At 44.1% G+C, this 18,178-nt stretch overlaps 1 protein-coding gene across 1 annotated transcript in view; it reads left to right on the top strand.

Annotated features, from left to right (window-relative positions):
• Positions 1 to 6,894: 6,894 nt before the first annotated feature.
• Positions 6,895 to 18,178, top strand: part of ccdc6b (coiled-coil domain containing 6b) — a gene marked incomplete at both ends in the record, with an annotated part of 19,876 nt that continues 8,592 nt past the window's right edge. The window contains 7 exons of the mRNA XM_080541886.1: positions 6,895 to 7,149; positions 10,586 to 10,735; positions 11,587 to 11,715; positions 13,477 to 13,580; positions 14,119 to 14,282; positions 15,748 to 15,904; positions 16,518 to 16,618. Of these exons, the coding sequence (XP_080398012.1) occupies positions 6,895 to 7,149; positions 10,586 to 10,735; positions 11,587 to 11,715; positions 13,477 to 13,580; positions 14,119 to 14,282; positions 15,748 to 15,904; positions 16,518 to 16,618 (1,060 nt within the window). The remainder of the gene's footprint in view (positions 7,150 to 10,585; positions 10,736 to 11,586; positions 11,716 to 13,476; positions 13,581 to 14,118; positions 14,283 to 15,747; positions 15,905 to 16,517; positions 16,619 to 18,178) is intronic.

The raw sequence follows: 18,178 nt of genomic DNA, 5'->3' as shown, positions 1-18,178 counted from the left end.
CTCGCCCTTCTTGCTATCAACGTACACCCCCACCCTCTGAGGGTTCTCCTTCAGGTAAAGCACCACTTCAGGACTTGCAAGAGCGCGGTACTGACCACCATTCCACAGTCCCACCGTCCACAGTCCATCCTTAGGCCTCGGTCTTGTTTTCCGTCTGTTCTTAAGACATTTAAAGCAATAGGCAGTAGTCACTTGGAGATTGTAAGGGCAATTACATGTCCATGTTGTACTTCTCTTACCTTTGTGAGTAACTCCTAAAATCCACCTAGTCTTCTCCTTCACCTGCACCTCAAAGTAGAATCTCTCTGTGAACCCTGTCCTTCCTAGAACAGTGGCAGCACCGTCAAACCACGGTAGGTCTTTAGGGAAAGACTTCTCTCTCAGTCTCACTTCTTTCCTGTCTTCAGACACGGTCAGATCAGGATGTGCTTCCCCGGGGTTCAGAATCACGTCCACCGCACACTGCTCCGCCATCACCAGGTCAATTCCACGTTTCAGCTTCTCCAACTCTTCAAACATGGCCGTCCTGACAGCGCCCACACACAGACCCCTGTCAACCTTGACCGCAGACCAGTCCTTGAATATCGGGAGGGTGAAGAGCGATTGGGAGCTCTGGAGGAGGTGGAAGTGGTCCTCAATGTGTGAGAGCTGCTCTATCTCAGCGCCTCTCCTCTCTAGCTCGGTGATTTCCTTCTCCATCTCCTCGACGAACCCTTCCGCCTGCCTCTCTGCTGCGTTCTGCTTCTCCTCGATACCCCTGACGACCTCCGACTGGTTTATCTCCAGGTCGCTCGCCAGGCCAGTGAAGATCTGCACACTGTACGCCGTCAATCTGTCTGCGTCGCTTTTGTTTTGATCTACGGTGCGTCTGACCTCCGTAATCTTCTGACGCCGGTCCTGAATCATCTTCTGCGCGGTGCTCTCCGTTTCCCCCAGCTTGACCTTCCTCTCTCCAAACCCTTGCTCGATGGGGACAGTCTGGTGACCCTTGTGGCCCGTCTCAGTGCAGAACTGACACACGCATGTCTGGTCAGTCTTGCAGAACAGCTCCAGGGGTCTCTCGTGCTTCTTACACACCCTGTCCTCCAGGTTCTCCACAGGGTCGATCAGCTTGTGTCTCTTGAGGGTGGCCACTCTCTGATGAGGCTCCAGGTGAGTCTCGCAGTAGGAGGCCAGACACACCAGGCAGGACTTCAAGGCTCTGAGCTTCCTCTCGGGGCAGTAGTCACAGGCCACTTCTCCTGGTTTGGCCACGGGTTGGAGTTGCTCTGGGGTGACAGGTGTGACTTCTACCGGAGATAACTTCTTCAGCTGAGCTACCATTTCGGCAATGAAAGTGTTGATTTGAAGCTTAGGTCTCGTGTCAAACTGTTCCTTGCACATTGGACACTGGTACAGGTCAGTGCTGTCCCAGTAGCCACTGATACAGGCCATGCAGAAGTTGTGTCCACAGGGGATGGAGACTGGGTCAGTGAACACGTCCAGACAGATAGAGCACTGGAACTGCTCCTCAGACAGGACGATCTTGGAGGCCATAGCTAGAGGAGGACAGACAGACAGACAGAAACGTTATTTCAGAAATCAGTCGCTTAAAACCCCTTTATCCTTAGCTTTGACATTTTCAGAAAATCTTCAAGTCACAAATAAGTCACTAAATCATGGAAATAATAGCCTAGATAAAACAGGAAAAGCTATCATTACAGTTTTCCCAATTGCTAAAACACAAAAGACAATTCTCTAAACCAAATGACCAGTTCTCTAAACACATTTAATAAAACTAGCTCCCATTTGCCAAAACCATAAACACATTTCACATGAAGACACAATTCACAAAACACAATCCTCCTTTTCTCATAAATCTAAACTTGCTAAAACACAAGTTGCAAAAAACTCTGCTCAAATTCTCAAATTAAAGCTCATGTGATGCAAAATGCTTGCCACAGTCAGCAACATTTGAACACAATGAACACACCTAGCTTCATTAATTAAACATAACGACTCAAAATGTAAGACACCTGTTGCAAATGATTGTGGTGTGTGTGTGTGTGTGTGTGTGTGTGTGTGTGTGTGTGTGTGTGTGTGTGTGTGTGTGTGTGTGTGTGTGTGTGTGTGTGTGTGAGTGGTATCGTTCCATAAATACATTTTAAAAACATCACACCCTGAACATTGTTTTCAGTGAGTATTGTTGTGTGTAATGGATCCTCTGTAGTGTTTGCATTGAGTTGTGATACAGTACAGTAGTGTACATGTTACGGTACATGTGGGAATACGGTACATGTGGGAAAACTAGGGTTAGGGTTAGGTGCTAGGGTGCTAGGGTTAAGGTTAGGGTTAGGTGCTAGGGTGCTAGGATTAGAGGTAGGGTTAGACATGCCAGCATGTACCAAGTCACCCTAGCACCTAACCCTAACCCTAGTTTTCCCACATGTACCGTATTCCCACATGTACCGTAACATACATACTGTATTTTCTGTAGATTTACATACTGTTCATATGAAACACACACATCTATGAATGCCCAATACTCTACAGTGATATATTCTGAGAACAGATACTGTAAGATTTCTAAAAATGTGCTTTGGCAGTTGTGAAAAAAAAGAACATTCTCACACACTGAACATTGTGTTTTCAGTTGTTTTGTTGTAGTCCGTAATGATGCGTATAGTGTTTACATTTTTGCAGGCTTTGAGCAGCTGTTTTGGTGTGAAAGTTTGAGTTTTGAAGAGAGAAGGTGTGGTTTTGCTTAAATGTAGCTTTAGAAAAGTTTGTTGTGTTTAGAGTTTTGGGGAAATGGAGGAAAGTTTTGTGAAATGTGTTTTAGCAATTGAGAAAAACTGTATTGTTCATTGTTGAATCTCTCTCTGTCTCTCACCTGCTCTCTGCTTCAGGACCTGTAGACTTGGTGCAGCTGTGTGTGAGTCTCTTTATAACTCTCCTCCGTTTAGCTGTTCAGTTTCACTTCAGCAAAGTGACGTCATCAGCCCCTCCCTGCCCAGTACACATTTTCTTAAAGGGGTACGTCACTTTTTATTTACCTCATATTATCTCCAGCACTATGTTGCTAGAGGTCCTATTGGCTGGTTAGGAGTGTGGCAACAAGCATGTAATAGATCTCCATCCTTCACTCAAGCACTTCTGCATCAAATTTCCCCAAACTCTCTGAACAAGGTGAGAAGAAAGGCTGGAAGACTGGAAGCATGTTATTTATGGGAAGCATCCCGTCTGACTTGGCAGACTAGGACATGACAGGTTAAACCTTGTAGCCCAATGGTTAGGTAGGTCACCTGACTTTAAATGGTAGGTCACCTGACTTCAATGGTAGGTCACCTGACTACAAATGGTAGGTCACCTGACTTCAAATGGTAGGTCACCTGACTTCAAATGGTAGGTCACCTGACTTTAAATGGTAGGTCACCTGACTTCAATGGTAGGTCACCTGACTTCAATGCTAGGTCACCTGACTTCAATGGTAGGTCACCTGACTTCAAATGGTAGGTCACCTGACTTCAATGGTAGGTCACCTGACTTTAAATGGTAGGTCACCTGACTTTAAATGGTAGGTCACCTGACTTCAATGGTAGGTCACCTGACTTTAAATGGTAGGTCACCTGACTTTAAATGGTAGATCACCTGACTTCAAATGGTAGGTCACCTGACTTCAATGGTAGGTCACCTGACTTCAATGGTAGGTCACCTGACTTCAATGGTAGGTCACCTGACTTCAATGGTAGGTCATCTGACTTCAAATGGTAGGTCACCTGACTTTAAATGGTAGGTCACCTGACTTTAAATGGTAGGTCACCTGACTTCAATGGTAGGTCACCTGACTTCCAATCAGAAGCTTGAGCATTCAGATCATGTCAGGATTAGGGATTCTACCTATATAAATACAGCTTTACTACTTACTTACTTACCTATGAGCAGCTGTAGGAATCCACAAATCCAGTTCAACTCTGGAAACGAACAGAGAACATCTCTCCAAGGCAAAACCATGCCAAAAGTTGCTAGTTTCTGAGCATAAAAAAATTACTTCAACCCTGGACTCTGAAATTAAAGAAACACCACTGAAATGTAATAGCAAATTTACTTTACTTTACTGCTTTACGTATTTTATTAAACCACACATTCCGTAGTTTTAGGAAAGCTTACAAACTTTGGCAAAATAAGCCTATGTTCATGGCCATTTGGAGGTGTGTTCTGTGTTTTATCAATGACATCATCTTCTCCTAATCTTCTCAGTATTGTGGAGACACATTTATTCAGTTTAGGCTATGAATGAATGAATGATCTTTATTGTCATTGTAACAGGTACAACGAAATGTAAATGCAAGCCCTAACAATCAACACAGTCCTAAGATAATAAAAAACAAGAATGAGACATAAATAGACATAAATAGATATAAATAGGGGGATAAGTGATCGGTAGGAATCTGAGTATGTATCTATTATGTAAACTTATAGAATTATATACTTATTATTATACTTATTATATTATGGCCTATTCACAGGGGGTATATAGACAGGGGGGAGTTAGCTTTTGTGTACTTTTATAAACATCTAAACATATGAACTAGTAACTTATATACATACAGTATATGAAAACCTAACACAAAAATGTAAACACATTGCAGGGTTATTGAACATTGCACTATTTCCTTGGTTATTGCACAGAAGTTTCTCGTATTGCACAGGGGGGCGGTTCCAGAGGGGATTGTTGTTGCTTGTTTTGCTTAGATCTTAGCCGAGTTTAGTGCACTTATGGCCCTGGGGAAGAAACTGAACTTTAGTCTGTTGGTCCGGGTGGGCATGGTACTGAAGGGCCTGCCTGAGTGCAGCCGTATGAAGAGTTTGTTGCCAGGGTGGTGTGGCTGTGGACCAGGAGATAATGCTCTCAGGAACTGTAATTCAAAAAGTTAGTCAATGTATGAGTAGGCTACTACTCACAGGATTGGTGTCCATGGTGGATCCGATGATCCTCTAAAGGTTTTCTTAGGTCTGAATAATAAGACAGTGGAATAGTTTTCCGGACCTGGGGTGATAGGGCCTTTTCAGCCGCAGCCCCGTCCCTCTGGAACGCCCTCCTCCCCAACCACATCAGACAGGCCAACACCCTGCCAACATTTAAATAGGCCCTCAAAACCCACCTCTTCAAGCTCGCCTTCACCAGTTAACCCTCTTCCCCTCCCCTTCCCATGTGTCCCCAGCACTTCCATAATTAGGCCCCTATACTTCATTTTATTTATTTTTTGTTTCTTTTTATTATTACTACTCGATCTTTTCAGTTTGTAAAGTGTCTGAGTGTCTTTGAGTGTCTATAAAACGCTATATAAGTCTAATGTATTATTATTATTATTATTATTATTATTATTATTACTAATCTTCTCTATCAAATTGGTTGATAGGTCAGATCCTATAACCTAGGGCTAGGATATAGCCTATTATAGCCAAGCTGTATGAGCTTTCCCCCTCCCTCATATCCTGAGTCTATATTTACATCATGAATATCAGAATTTCACAAATTGACACCGATTCTTCGATGCTAGATGCCCAAACCTGCCCAATTAAAATACCGTAAAAACTATGTTAGTTAGTAGCCATGAGCTGGGCTACGCCCCCCGATGTTTCAAGATCATAACAACGTCCCTGCTAATATACATTAAATGTGGTCATTATTGTAGTGCAATAATACTATGTGCAATATGACAACCCTCGTGTACAGAAGGTTCAGAGATATGAAATGTTATGATATGTATAGCATAGCATAGAGTACAGCACAGTGTTTTATTTGTATAGTATAGTATAGTGGATAGTGTACATAGCCTTTATTTATGTAAACCAGCTCCTTTCCCTTCTTGTTTTTAGTATTTTTTTTCCTAGCACCAGGGAAGCCCCCCCTCCTAAATGTCGTTGTATGGTACCTGTACTGTATTAATGACAATAAATTCATTCATTCATTCATTACACAGTCAGTAAAATAGTCTGACGCTCATGTACCCATATTTTAATTCCAGGGACAAAACGCGACGTGCGTCTGGCTCCAGTATGACTTCGTGGCGCAACGGTAGCGCGTCTGACTCCAGATCAGAAGGTTGCGTGTTCAAATCACGTCGGGGTCAAATGCTTTTGACATGTACACAAAACCATCCTTGAATAAAATACAGAAGATGAATTAATGAATGAATGAATGGTCTTTATTGTCATTAATACAGTACAGGTACCATACAACGAAATTTAGGAGGGGGGGCTCCCCTGGTGCTAGGAAAAAAGACTAAAAACAAGAGGTCCAAGGGTAAAATAAAAAAGGGAAAAGAGCTGGTTTACATAAATAAAGGCTATGTACACTATCTACTATACTATACTACTATACTATACAAATAAAACACTGTGCTGTACTCTATGCTATGCTATAAATATCCTAACATTTCCTATCTCTGAACCTTATGTACACAAGGGTTGTCATATTGCACATAGTATTGTTGCACATAAAGTGAGCAATACAATAATAAATATCAGGATGTATATAGTTGGTATGCAGAGTGTTCTCTCCAAGCATAACCATTAGTAGGAATGCTCTATTCAGGGCCAAAGATTGCAATAATATTAGCAGCAAAAGGAACAATCTGCCAAATAAGGACAGATTCTCATGAGGAGGTGGACCATGATGATAATTAATGTTCCTCGCCATCATCATGTCCTTATTTGGTTACGTTTTTTTATTTTTATTGAAATGGTGATTAATCTGACCACTCGTGGTTTGGTTTGGCTTGGCACCCCCGGAGCAAATTATTATTCCAGAATGTCCCACTTGCAGTTTCCCAAAACGGTCAAGAGGGGTCGCTGTGTTCCCCCACTCCCACTGCGCCTGCGCGGCCACTCTAATAACGCCAGCTGAACATGGCGGACAGCGCAAGCGAGAGCGACACTGATGGAGGAGCGGGTTTAATAAACAGTTCCGCTGGCCCACAATCTTCCTCTTCCAGCAAACCAGGCGTTGTCATCTCCCCGTTTCGTCTGGAGGAACTAACCAACCGGCTCTGCTCACTCCAGCAGGAGAACAAAGTGCTTAAAATCGAGCTGGAGACGTTCAAGTTGAAGTGTAAAGCCTCGCAGGAGGAGAACCAGGAGCTGCGTAAAGCCAGCGTCACCCTGGTGAGTAACAACAGCCAATCAGATCAAACACTGTTGTCCAACAGCCAATCAGATCAAAACACTGTTGTCCAACAGCCAATCAGATCAAACACTGTTGTCCAACAGCCAATCAGATCAAAGCCAGCGTCACCCTGGTGAGTAGTAGCACGTTAGCTGCGTAAAGCCAGCGTCACCCTGGTGAGTAACAGCCAATCAGATCAAACACTGTTGTCCAACAGCCAATCAGATCAAAGACTGTTGTCCAACAGCCAATCAGATCAAAGACTGTTGTCCAACAGCCAATCAGATCAAAGCCAGCGTCACCCTGGTGAGTAGTAGCACGTTAGCTGCGTAAAGCCAGCGTCACCCTGGTGGGTAACAACAGCCAATCAGATGAAACACTGTTGTCCAACAGCCAATCAGATCAAACACTGTTGTCCAACAGCTAATCAGATCAAAGACTGTTGTCCAACAGCCAATCAGATCAAAGCCAGCGTCACCCTGGTGAGTAGTAACACGTTAGCTGCGTAAAGCCAGCGTCACCCTGGTGAGTAGTAGCACGTTTCTGCGTAAAGCCAGCGTCACCCTGGTGAGTAGGAGCACGTTAGCTGCGTAAAGCCAGCGTCACCCTGGTGAGTAGGAGCACGTTAGCTGCGTAAAGCCAGCGTCACCCTGGTGAGTAGGAGCACGTCAGCTGCGTAAAGCCAGCGTCACCCTGGTGAGTAGGAGCACGTCAGCTGCGTAAAGCCAGCGTCACCCCGCCCCCACCTGTGGTGTATGTCCCCACCTGTCCTACCCGCTGTACATACCTTATGTTTTGTTGTATTGTTCTTCCCATGATGGATGTATGTTTATCTTGTAGATAGTAATAGTTATTTGTCTGTATTATCTTGTAGATAGTACTAGTTTTTTTGTCTGTCTTACATGTAACGATGAATTGAGAATCAAGGACCCCAATTGAAATAAGCCAGTTGCTGATACTAAGGCAGTTACTTCAAGAAGAAGTAGTAGTACTAGTAGCCTGCACCATTATGATAGCTAACTGGATGAGCTAAAAGAGTACTGTCTTTTGGTTAAGACACAAAAAGACACAAAGCCACAACATCATTGCTGGCATAGACAGCTTGACTGACTCACATTTAAGTGATGTAGTTGCAGTGTTTCCTCCAGGAATTTTTACAATGGTGGCGGGTAGTGCTGGCCAGCGATTTTTTCGCGTGCACGCGCATGAAACGCGCACGCGCGCTCAAAACAACGACGTAATTTCAGCCAAAACTCGAAAAAAAATAAAATGTTTTCCTGTACTTCTCCCGTGTGTCTCTTATTGTCTGTGTCTGCATGTTTTTCCAGCATGTAATTCCGTTGTCAATAAAAACAAAAACACTGATCTGACGTTTTTTTTCACAACGTTATTACTTGTCACTTTCAGCCCAGGAGGGAGTTAGCGATTAGCGATGTTTAGCTTAGTTTAGTTTAACAGAAGTATCTTCACTTTTAACATGACTTCCCGTGGTCGTAGAGGGCTGGTCGACGGCTTAAAATGACCGTGTAAACCTGTAGACCTTATCCAGCTATAGTCTTGTGTTTCTACCCCGGGCATAGCCGGTGTTATTCACGGACAAACACTCCTGTTAGAGTGGTTCTAGTACACTGGACATAGGTAACACATAGAGAGGCTTCTCCTCTCTCTCTCCATCCTACACTACACTACACTACGCATCCTATACTACACTACACTACGCTAGCTCGCGGTGTTCGGGTGACAGCCAGGGCGCGTTCGTAAATACGCTCTGGAAATCTGATCAGCACTCACGGAATGCCTCTTGTCCAATCAAATGACTTGGTCCCTTTATGACGTTGAACCCAGTGTGCGCTCCGGGGCTCTCAGAGCGAATTTACGAACGCAGCCTCAAGTTCAATACTCGCGACACACACGGACTGGTCCAGTTTCAGCGCTTGTGGGTGTGTCTAGCGCTGTGAAGGTCTGAAAAGCGGCCTAAATTTTTTTTTTTTTTGGGGTTGAGAAATCTGAATGGTGGCGGAGGAAATTCCATCGTGGCGATCCGCCACGATGAAATGCATGTAGAGGAAACACTGAGTTGAGCATTACCGCCCGGTCTTAAACCGAGCTGGGCAAAGCACTGCACTCTTACACGGTTTCACTTTTTGATTTAGCCTGCTAGGAGACTGTTTGTAAACAGTCTCAGGCCATGGGGTGATAGGGCCTTTTCAGCCGCAGCCCCGTCCCTCTGGAACGCCCTCCTCCCCAACCACATCAGACAGGCCAACACCCTGCCAACATTTAAACAGGCCCTCAAAACCAAACCCACCTCTTCAAGCTTGCCTTCACCGGTTAACCCTCTCCCCCCCTCCCCTTCCCATGTGTCCCCAGCACTACCTTAACGTTTTTGTGTCTTTTTATTATTACTACTCGATCTTTTCAGTTTGTAAAGCGTCTTTGAGTGTCTAGAAAAGCGCTATATAAGTCTAATGTATTATTATTATTATTATTATTATTATTATCATCATTATTATGCTTCCACTGCTGAGAATGTGACTTAGGCTACCACGTCACTGTGATCCTGTGAGGTGATTTTGTTTTGAGAGAGCCATGGTGAAATGGAGTCATCTGATCTTATTCTGTTTCACTGTCTTGACTTATATAGTAGAACACATCGTAGTAACAACAGCCACTGTTCGGCAAGACAACAAAGACTAGCCTGCATTTCAGACTGGACATATTTGACAGTGTTCTCCAGCCTACTCTTTCCTTCAGCCTCTGTCATCTGCAAGGAGAACAGAAATGTTTAAAAATGCAACAGGTCTCTCTCAATTGCAAGTTGCAATTCAGTCTTTAAGAACCAATTTGACTAAGTGATTGTTATGGGGAGAGCCCTTCCCTTTGGCAGACTTTTATCAGTAAATCCAGGTGGCACCTGAATAGTCATTCAAGATATAATGTAGGCCTAATATTGACATTCAAATCCAGTCTTAAAACAACACACCTTTTCACAACGGTTTATTTGCTTTGATCTGCTGTATTCTGTATTTTGTTTGCTGTTATATCTGACTTTGCTGTTTTTTATCTCACTATGCTTTGTTGATTTCATAATGTTTTGGTATGTGGTTTTAACTGTCTTGTAAGGTGTCCTTGAGAGCCTTGAAAGGTTCCCATAAATAAAAATGTGTTATTATTATTATATAGGTATATAATATATGTAGGTGTATATGTTACGGTACATGTGGGAATACGGTACATGTGGGAAAACTAGGGTTAGGGTTAGGTGCTACGTCGACTTGGTACATCCTGGCATGTCTAATCCTAACCCTAACCCTAGTTTTCCCACATGAACCGTAACATATATCTAGACAACATGCTAATAAAACTATAACTGACGACGGCAGTTTGTTTTCCTATGTGCTGGTCACTAACAGGACTTCTTCATTTGTTCCCCAGCAAGCCAGAGCAGAACAAGAGGAGGAGTTCATCAGCAACACTTTATTCAAGAAGATCCAGGCGCTGGTGAAGGAGAAGGAGACCCTCGCTGTGAACTATGAGAAAGAGGAAGAGTTCCTCACCAACGAGCTCTCCAGGAAACTCATGCAAGTAAGAAACAACAGATATTTGTCAGAGATCGACATCAAGTTCTTGTCTGAAATGGAGACTTGGGGCGCTTAGGTGGCGTAGCGGACTGAGCGTTGACCATGTGACCGCAGGATTCCCGGTTCGATTCCGGCCGCGGACATATCCTGCATGTCATCCCTTCTCTCTCTCTCACCCAGATCCTTACATACATATCCTTCTTGTCAAATCCCTGTCAAATCTCTACTTTCTCTTTCACAATAAAAATGAAAGTGTGAGTGGGACTGCGCCACTCAGAAAGAATAGCTTTGAAATGGAGACTTGTAAAACCTTGTCAGTGTGGTCACAGCAGTCTCATTCTCACCAATGTCCTTAACTGTTCCTACAATATACTGTATTCCTACAGTCTGAATGGATTGCGTGTCAGGGGTCAGGACTTGCTGTGAACCGGTAACGTTACTCCGTTGCGCGCAGTTTGAGTCAATGGGCCGTCAATACTACCTCTGTAGGGTCAATACTACCTCTGTAGGGTCAATACTACCTCTGTAGTTTTCTTTTGCTAACGTTATTGTATTCCGTGTCAGAGCAGCTTCTCTTAGATACACCGAGTCTATATTAACCATGTTGGTTCATCAATAGGATAGGGTGTATACCTAGTAAGGATACGCTCTAGAAACCTGAACTCTCTCTCTCCTCCAGTTGACCTCTCTCTCTCTCTCTCTCCTCAGCTGCAGCATGAGAAGGTTTAACCTCTCTCTCTCTCTCTCTCCTCCAGTTGACCTCTCTCTCTTTCTCTCTCTCCTCCAGTTGACATCTCTCTCTCTCTCTCTCTCTCTCTCTCTCTCTCTCTCTCTCTCTCTCTCTCTCTCCTCCAGCTGCAGCATGAGAAGGTGGCCCTGGAGCAGCACCTGGAGCAGGAACAGGAGTTCCAGGTCAACAAGCTCATGAAGAAGATCAAGAAGCTGGAGAACGACACCATCGCCAAGCAGCTCACGCTAGAACAGGTACGCTAGAACACCTGTGTGGAACAGGTACGCCAGAACACCTGTATAGAACAGGTACGCTAGAACACCTGGATAGAACAGGTACGCTAGGACAGGTAGGGTAGGACAGGTATGGTAGAGCATTACTTGTAAATGAAGTAAATATCATATCCATTCCATTTGAAACAAGTGATATTCCCTTCGTTTGAAGTAGGTCGTGCTAAGGCATTGGTCCGAAGTAACAAGTTCACTTGTCCGAAGGAGAAGTACCTGAAAAAACACCTAGAACAGGTATGGTAGAACACCATAGCTCTACCATACCATATCTTGAGCTCTCGGACAAGTAAAAGATAAGTTCACTTGTAAAAAATAAATAAATAAAAATAAATAAAAGAAAGCTTATTGTCAAGCCCTGATCAAGATGTTTGGATTTTAAATCAAACAATTACAATGTAGTTAAAGTTAAAGTTAAGATTCTCAGGCTTTTATTTGATGGTGTTGGTGTCCATGTTGGTTTCACCATGTAGAAGTGACAGCACTTGTTATACATACTAGGGCACAGAGAGGTCGACAGTCCTTTGCATGCAATAACTGCCTGAAGCCTGAGACCCATTGACCCTGTCCTTGACCTCCGTTGACACCTTCGGTCTTAACCGTCGTCTCATGTTGACATGCCGACAGCAGACTTGAAAGGCAACGCAAAGCCTATACTTAAACACTAGACAGTGACAGCTCTCTTATGCTGCACGAATGTTGACAGAACAGACCTGACTAACCCGTCAAGCCCATTGTCACATTACTATTGTTGCCCTTATTTTTAGGTGGACTAAATATATAAAAGTGTCATTTCTAAATGGTAAAAACCACAAATAAATACATTTGTGAATGTACACAAATACCCTAGAATAAAAGCTGAGAATCTCAACTTCTCAGCTTCGTAGTAATCGTTCGATTTGAAATCCAAATGTTTGGCGTATAGAACCAAAAAAAGACAACATGCTTCTGTCCCGTGACTAACTCTCCTAATGAATTGATTAGATTTATTGTCCCCAGGGGGAAATTCATTTTCACACGACTGTACAGTATACATAGTATAGTCATACAACACCGTGTAACACAGACAACAACAGACAGTACTACACATGACAGACACACAAGTACACACACTCAGCGCGGTCTGTTATTTAAGGCAACAATGGCTGCGGGGATCAGGCTTAGTGTTGTAGAGACTTAATTTTTCCTAACGTGAGAGTACTCCAGACTCTGTGTTGAGTACCTTCTTATCAGACCTGGTCTGCCTGTCCCTTAGCCTAGCTAATCTAATAGGTTAACAGCAGCAGGGCTTACCCATACAGGGATTATCCCTACTGCAATCTACTCTAGGTCAGAAGAGGTTGAGAGACCTTGAACCTGTACTGAAGGATCTGCCCCCCCCCCCCCTCTCTCTCTATCTCATACACTGTATAAGTTTAATAGTTCATATGTTTATATGTTTATAAAAGTACATAGTTACATGCTAACTCCCCCCTGTCTATATACCCTGCTGTGACTAGGCCATATAGTGTATATTAGTAGTATATACGTTTACATAATAGATACATACTCAGATTTCTACCGATTACTTTGAGGTATATCCCCCTATTTGTGTCTGTCTGTCTCATTCTTGTTTTTTATTATCTTGGACAGTGTTTTGTTTGTTAGCACCTAGGGTTTGCATTTCAATTCCGTTGTACCCGTACAATGACAATAAAGATCATTCATTCCTTCCTGTCCCCTCTGTAGCTGCGACATGACAAGATTGACCTGGAGAACACCCTGGAACAGGAACAGGAAGCGCTGGTCAATCGCCTCTGGAAGCGGATGGACAAACTGGAGGCAGAGAAAAGGTCAGTGGCGTGGAGACACACTCAGTCATGTGACATGTACCTTAACTGCTCCTCCTGAGACATCTACTTACCCCCAGCACTGCGTCTCCTGAGACACCCGCTTTTCCCCTTTACTGTGTCCCCTAAGACTTCTACTGCCCCCCTTGTACTGTTTCTCTGTTTCTCAAGTGTCTATATAAACAAACAGTTTTTTCCTTCTATCACTGAGACTGCCAGAGGCCCCTGGCCTGAGCTAGATTACTCTTCCTGCTGCAACTGACGAACTGATGATTCACTTGCTTAGTCAAATGTATTGATTGTAAAGTCGCTTTGGAATAAGGTGTCTGCTAAATGCCAAACATGTAAATGAAAAACAACACCTGACACTCTACAGGGCTGTCCAGTTTCCCTGTAACATCACACTGCTCCAGTCACCTGTGTTCATGGTGCCATAGGAGGAAGTAGTTGGACTCTTAGACTGAAATGATTCATTCTACTCAGTCCTGGAAGTTTCTGTAAAAGACTTTCATTTTGTTGATGTCATGTTTTTTTTCCCCAGAAACCTCCAGGAGAAGCTGGACCAGCCAGTGTCCGCCCCGCCGTCGCCCAGGGACGTCATCTCCATGGAGATCGACTCGCCGGAGAACATGATGCGGCATATCAGCTTCCTGAAGAACGAGGTGGAGAGGCTGAAGAAAGGCCTACGCACCGCCGAGTCCCAACGTGAGTGGACCAGCTCCTAACCCTGCTCTGGAGTCTAACCCTAACCCTAACCCTGCTCTGGAGTGGACCAGCTCCTAACCCTAACCCTGCTCTGGAGTCTAACCCTAACCCTAACCCTGCTCTGGAGTCTAACCCTAACCCTAACCCTGCTCTGGAGTCTAACTGAAATAATAATAATAATAATAATAATAATAATAATTCATTGTATTTATATAGCGCTTTTCCGGGGCTCAAAGACGCTGACAGTATGGGAGAAACAGAAAACACAGAAACGACAAGCAACAGATAACATGAGCACATAGAACACAGAGTTAACGAACAGGGAACAAGTAACGCAGCAATGTCCAGGGGGGGAGGGGGGTGGCAGGGTTAGGGGAGATGGTTAGGGGTAGGGGAGGTTGTATGCATGTCCAGGGGGGGGAGGGGGGTGGCAGGGTTAGGGGAGATGGTTAGGGGTAGAGGAGGTTGTATGCAGGGGAGAACAGGTAGGTTTTGAGGTGGGATTTAAAAGTGGAGAGTGAGGGCGAGTCTCTGAGTGGTTGAGGGAGAGAGTTCCAGAGGCAAATAGTGGTCAGAAAAATCCTTGCAGTCTAAAATGCTTATTTCATGTCGATATTGCATAATGGTATTTAATGAAATGCGTAATGAGGTTCGCAGCAGCCTGTCGCCTGTCTGAACCTCCATATCCCAACCTGAAGTTGAATGTTTTTTTATCTGGTGTCCATGTTGTATTTATCCATGACCACTAGATGGTGCTATTGCATTTAGGAACTGTCAGAGGGAAAGGAAACACCTTAATAGTCAAGCAGGGGGCTGATGAAATCCAGAGCTATTTTTACCTCAGCCAACCTCATCTGATCTTTTTTGGCCATTGTTGTTGGTTTCACTCACCAAAATGAAAGGATATGGTTATCCTTTTGAAATGGAAACGTCATTTAGTCGTTTTTTCTCCTCCAACTTGAACTGAATACGACTCCCCAAGTTTTGAGGAGCGCTTGATGTGGCAAGCCAAGTTTATTTGTATAGCACATTTCATACACCAGGGGCAATTCAAAGTGCTTTACATACATTATTTAAAAATACAGCAAGAGGAGCATGGTAAGAAAATAAAAATGACAATGAATAAAAGCAAATAGAAGAAGAAAATATATTTTAATACCATTTAATAAGACAATAGTTAATGGATAAAAGACATTGATAGAAGTGTTTGTGTTTAATCATAACTGCTGCGGTATCGGTTTGAATCTTAGATTTAAAAATTTTAAGGGTTTGGGCCTGGGTTTGATTTCTTCAGGGAGTTTGTTCCAGGAGCATGCAGCAGCGTGACTGAAAGCTGCTGCACTGTGTTTTTTTATATGTACTAACTGGTGTGTGTGTGTGTCTGTGTGTGTGTCTGTGTGTGTGTGTGTCTGTGTCTGTGTCTGTGTCTGTGTGCGCGTGTGTGTGTGTGTGTGTGTGTGTGCAGACGTGGAGAAGCGGGCCCAGTACGAGGAGGAGGAGCGGCACATGCGTGAGGAGAACGTGCGTCTGCAGAGGAAGCTGCAGAGGGAGATGGAGCGCAGGGAGGCGCTCTGCCGCCAGCTGTCTGAGAGCGAGTCCAGCCTGGAGATGGACGACGAGAGGTAACCCCCGGCAACCCCCCCGGCACCAACACTGCCCCCCCCCGTGACCCCCCGTGACCCACAACACTGCCCCCTGACATACACACTTTACATCCAACAGACTCACTGAAAGAAAACAAAAACAGGGTCCTTGAAATCCTTGAAAGTTTGTGAATTTGAGTCAATGGGTCATTGAAAGTGCTTGAATTCCCCCCCCCTCTCTCTCTTTCTCTAAAATATATGTATATATTATTCCAAAAAAATGTACTTAGCTCGTCAACTAGTTGCCGTGTTGGGTCCTTGAATTTGAGGGAATTGAGTCTTGAAAGGTGCCTAAAAGGTGCTTGAATTTGATGTTTCAGTAGGTGTGGGAACCCTGCCCCGGCATCAACACTGCCGCCCCCGTGACCGCCTGTCAAACGCAACACCGCTGTACTCAGCCTCAGAGCACCACTGCCCCCTAACGTGCACACTTTACATCCAACAGACTCATTGACCCAGGTCCGCTGTGAGCTCTAAAGCATTGGTAGAACAGAACAGGATCAGCAGCTCAGGGAGCTCAGCTCTGAACTGTTGTTGACGACATTCCAACGAGATGGTGAAACCGTGTTTGTCTCCCCTGTTGTTGCTGAAGGTATTTCAACGAGATGTCGGCTCAAGGCCTTCGCCCCCGGACCGTGTCCAGCCCCATCCCCTACACCCCCTCCCCCAGCTCCAGCAGACCCATCTCCCCTGGTACGTCCCCCCCCCCTCTCTCTCTCTCTCTGAAGGTCTGTCTCTCTGTCTCTGTCTCTCTCGGTCTCTCTCTCTGTCTCTGTCTCTGTCTCTCTGTCTCTGTCTCTGTCTCTCTGTCTCTCTCTTTCTCTCTGTCTCTCTCTCTCTGTCTCTCTCGCTCTCTCTCTCTCTGTCTCTCTCTCTCACTCTCTCACACACACTCTCTCTCTCTCTCTCTCTCTTACTGTTACATGTGATTGTCAATAATGGACCTATCGCTAAGCCACGCCCCCTTTGAAAACTCAGACAAACAAACAACGCTTCACTGACAGTGACTGACTGACCGACCGTGACTGAATGACATTCAATGACTTACAATGGCGGGAGTTGGCAAATTTCTGATTTCTGATTTACCACAGCAAGTACTTTTTTAAAGATGACAAGAATATTTAGTCTAGAAGCTTTTCACCGTCATCTGCCTGTAGTTACTTTTGCTGTGCTATAATTGGACAATTTCTATTTTGGGGCGTGGCTTAGCGATAGGTCCATACCTTTTTGAAACTGTTGAAGTAAGTTCAGAATCACTTTTATTACATCTCACTGTACACGTAAACAACAGTAAAACTCCTTGGCTTTGCTTCCTCAACATTGGCATTGCAGCATTCAGATACAAAATCACAATAATAATAGTTAAGTAAAATAAGTAATCCTGCAGTAATAAAGTGATGGTTACTGTGGCTTCAATGGTGCCAAAATCCTGTGCAAAGTACGCTGATGTGAAATGCAATATAATACAGTAGGGTAGTTATGTCATTAAAGTGTGGTGTAAGACGCACTGCCTAGGTGAACAGCTTTTCTGCGTGATGTTGTTCTTCTGATTGGAATATGCTTTGTGTTGACCTTGAATGGACTTGATCCTGTGTTGAACCTTGCTAGGATGCAGCATATACAGTACGGTAATGGACACACATATTGTCACCCCTGCACTTCTGTCAAATAATGCACCACCTCTCCCAGAAAACTGTTGCAATTACAAATGCTTTGGTATTCACATGTTTATTTATTTTGTTTGCATTGGAACAACACAACAATAGAGGAAAAAAAGCCAAATCTGATCATCGTTCCACACAGAACTCAAAAACTGGACTGGACGAAATTATCGGAAAGAAATAATTGTATTTCAAGCATGTAACGCTCCTTCATTTGTATTCAAACTCACCTGTGGCAAGTTACAGGTGCTGGCAAATGTAGAAGTCACACCTGCAACCAAGTTAAAATGGAGAAAAGTTGACTCAACCTTTGTGTCTGTGTGTACCACAGTGAGGCTCAAGAAAAGAAAGAAGATGATGCTCGCGAAAAGAAAGAAGAGCAAAGAATTGTCTGAGGATTTGAGAACCAAAATTGTTCTGAAGCACGGACAGTCTCAAGGCTACAAGACGATCTCCAGAGACCTTGACGTGCCGAGGTCCACCGTGCGCAGCGTCATCAAGAAGTTTACAGCCCACGGCACGGTCGTAAACCTCCCTGGACGCGGACGCAAGAAAAAAACTAAATAAATCATGAATAAGTGATGAAAGATTG

Source organism: Nansenia antarctica (assembly GCF_963989245.1).
Source record: "Nansenia antarctica genome assembly, chromosome: 11".
Taxonomy (NCBI): Eukaryota; Metazoa; Chordata; class Actinopteri; order Argentiniformes; family Microstomatidae; genus Nansenia; species Nansenia antarctica.
This window is presented reverse-complemented; position numbering and strand designations above follow the sequence as displayed.